Genomic DNA, 2,693 nt, shown 5'->3' with positions numbered 1-2,693 from the left:
ACACATATCTGTCAATTGATCTGCTCCATCTGTGGTCTAGCATGTGTCTGTCTGTATAAACCAATCATCTTTTCAATGCCTCTGCTTTATCACAGTATGTGTATTGATGGCCTGTGTGTTTTATATTCAGTTGGTTTGGTATATAAATTTCAATTGTTGTTTAGTATATGATTCTATTATCTCTCCTATGTTTGTACATTTCCTTTCAGTATATTTAGTGTTCTTATGACTAAGTGATGTTCTTTGTCTTTCTTTCTGGATATAAGTCAACTTATTATATTTGTTAGTTTGCATAATTTTATCTTTGTTGTTTCTCTAATTCCAATGTCCAGATGCTCGTTTCACTCACTGTGTTATTTTTCCAGTGGTTATGAGACCTGATTTTCTTCCCGCAGGAATGAAACAGGAATGACAAAGAACGGGGACCTTCAGGGGAGAGGAATGAAAGGGACGAATTCCAGCAGCCCGTCGGGGTTTATCTTGCTGGGCTTCTCCGAGCAGCCCCGGCTGGAGACGGTCCTCCTCGTGGCGGTGTCCATCATATATGTTCTGACGCTGGTGGGGAACACGGCCATCATCCTTGTCTCCTACTTGAACCCCAAGCTGCACACGCCCATGTACTTCTTCCTGTCGAATCTGTCCTTCCTAGACCTCTGCTTCACTACAAGCATCGTCCCGCAGATGCTGGTGAACCTCAGGGGCCCCGACAAGACCATCAGCTACACGGGCTGTGTGCTCCAGCTCTATGTGGCACTGGGGCTGGGCTCCACCGAGTGCATCCTCCTGACAGTGATGGCCTATGATCGCTTCAATGCCATCTGCCGCCCCCTGCACTACGGTGTCATCATGCACCCCAGGCTGCTCCGGCAGCTCACAGCTGTGGCCTGGAGCAGTGGTTTTGTGGAGTCCACACTTCAGACCATCCTCGTCTTCCAGCTGCCCCTCTGCAGCCACCACAGGGTAGACGACTTCATGTGCGAGGAGCCCGCCCTGATTAAAATTGCCTGTGTGAACACCACCTTCCTGGAGGACGAGCTCTCCATAGCCAGCGTCCTCTATGTGGTCATACCGCTGGGGCTGATTCTGGTCTCCTATGGCTGCATCACCAGGAGCGTGCTGAGGATACGGTCTGTGGAAGGCAGGAGGAAAGCGTTTGGGACCTGTGGGTCCCACCTGCTGGTTGTGGTTTTGTTCTTCGGGACTATAATTTCCGTCTACATCCAACCCAAGAGCAGGTACACGCAGAACCACAGCAAATTCCTCACCCTCTTCTATACCGTAGTGACACCCTCGCTTAACCCTCTCATCTACACGCTGAGAAACAAGGAGGTTCAGTGGGCACTGAGGAGACTGCTGTGGAGGGACCCACGCCAGGGAGAACCATGAGATGTACCCTTCAGTCCCCCTGGTGCTGAGGACGTCCGTTAGGGCTTCTCATCCCATGTCTAGGGGTCACAGCTTCGTCTCCTCCATAAAACAGGTGTGACATTTCCTTTCGATGGCATCCTGAAGTTACTAGTCTAAGCCCTTCTGTCCTAGTCTCCTTTCCGGACTTGTTATACGACTTTTTCTGGCTATTTTGTAACACTTCTATGAATAAATGATTATGTATTTATAGACAGGTACATGTGCACACGAATCATACTTCCAGGAACCCCAGAGTTATGGCCCTCGTCATGAACTAACGCCATGAGCAAACGGTTGTGTCAAATTTAGTTTCTCATCTCTGAAGCCAGCTCTGGCTGGAGGAGGCAGAGGGCGGGTCGCTGCTGCACCATGTGTAGCTGAGGACCGGGCTCTGCGGTAGGGTCCCTCTGCAGCTCTTCAGCTGATGGGGGCCCTGCAAATCCTCTGCCACCTGATGGTTTGTCTTATTAGGGATTGTTGACTCTCGCACATTCAGTAGGGCGTCTGGAATTCCATGCACCCGGGAGCTTTCTGATTTCTCCCAGCCACAGAGAAAGCCTCCAAGGAGAGCAAGCCATGAGAGGAGTATTTCTCTACTACGCATCTCTTGTCACAACAAAGCAGCCCCCAATCTCCTTTGATGGACCCCTTAGTGCTATACGTGAATCGAGGACAAATAAACACAATTTGAAGTGTTGTCATTTAGTGTGAATATTTAAATCTCACAAAAGTAAGCAGATTTATTTATAAATAAAAGTGTTTCTGTCATTTTAACATTCCCTTTCATGGATATTATAATTTCATAGAATTTATAAAAATTTTTTCTTCATATTAAATATGAAGTTTTTATCTTTCTAATAATGTATCTGAAAATTTGGGTATAATTTTTAAAATTTGAAAATATCAGCCATGTTTTCCCTATATTCACAATAGTTATCGGCTTATAAAATATTATCAAGACCCTTATTGGCTTTAATACTAGAGCACACTTAGACATACTTACAATGTGCTATTGTTTTATAAATGTGGTTTTGAAAAAAAATAAGTGGTTTTAACAGAGATTAATCCTAAGCAGTTGTTTTAATACAGATAAATAATTCTAGCAGAATATAGTCAGTTGAATAAAATGATTTAAAAAAATGACCACATTGGAGGAAAAAGCATGATCTACTAAGAAGACATTGAAAAAGTGCCTTAGGTGTTGTTCATACAAACTAGTGTTTGTATTTCTCTGTTCATATAATAGAATCTGACTGACATTTGATGGAATTGGGTTAACTGTGGTC

At 44.6% G+C, this 2,693-nt stretch overlaps 1 protein-coding gene across 1 annotated transcript; it reads left to right on the top strand.

Annotated features, from left to right (window-relative positions):
- The first annotated feature begins 441 nt into the window (after nucleotides 1-441).
- On the top strand, nucleotides 442-1,477 carry LOC115296630 (olfactory receptor 2G3-like). Its single transcript, XM_029945112.1, has one exon. The coding sequence runs from the start codon at nucleotides 442-444 to the stop codon at nucleotides 1,384-1,386; it is 945 nt and encodes a 314-aa protein (XP_029800972.1). The 3' UTR covers nucleotides 1,387-1,477.
- The last annotated feature ends 1,216 nt before the right edge of the window (nucleotides 1,478-2,693 follow it).

The sequence above is a fragment of the Suricata suricatta genome, chromosome 7 (genome assembly GCF_006229205.1).
Source record: "Suricata suricatta isolate VVHF042 chromosome 7, meerkat_22Aug2017_6uvM2_HiC, whole genome shotgun sequence".
Lineage (NCBI taxonomy): Eukaryota > Metazoa > Chordata > Mammalia > Carnivora > Herpestidae > Suricata > Suricata suricatta.
Note: the sequence above shows the minus strand (reverse complement) of the source record. Positions and strands in the feature narration are given on the sequence as shown.

Coding starts and splice junctions, on each gene's coding strand:
- LOC115296630 (XM_029945112.1), top strand. CDS start 442: ATGAAAGGGACGAATTCCAGCAGCCCGTCGGGGTTTATCTTGCTGGGC.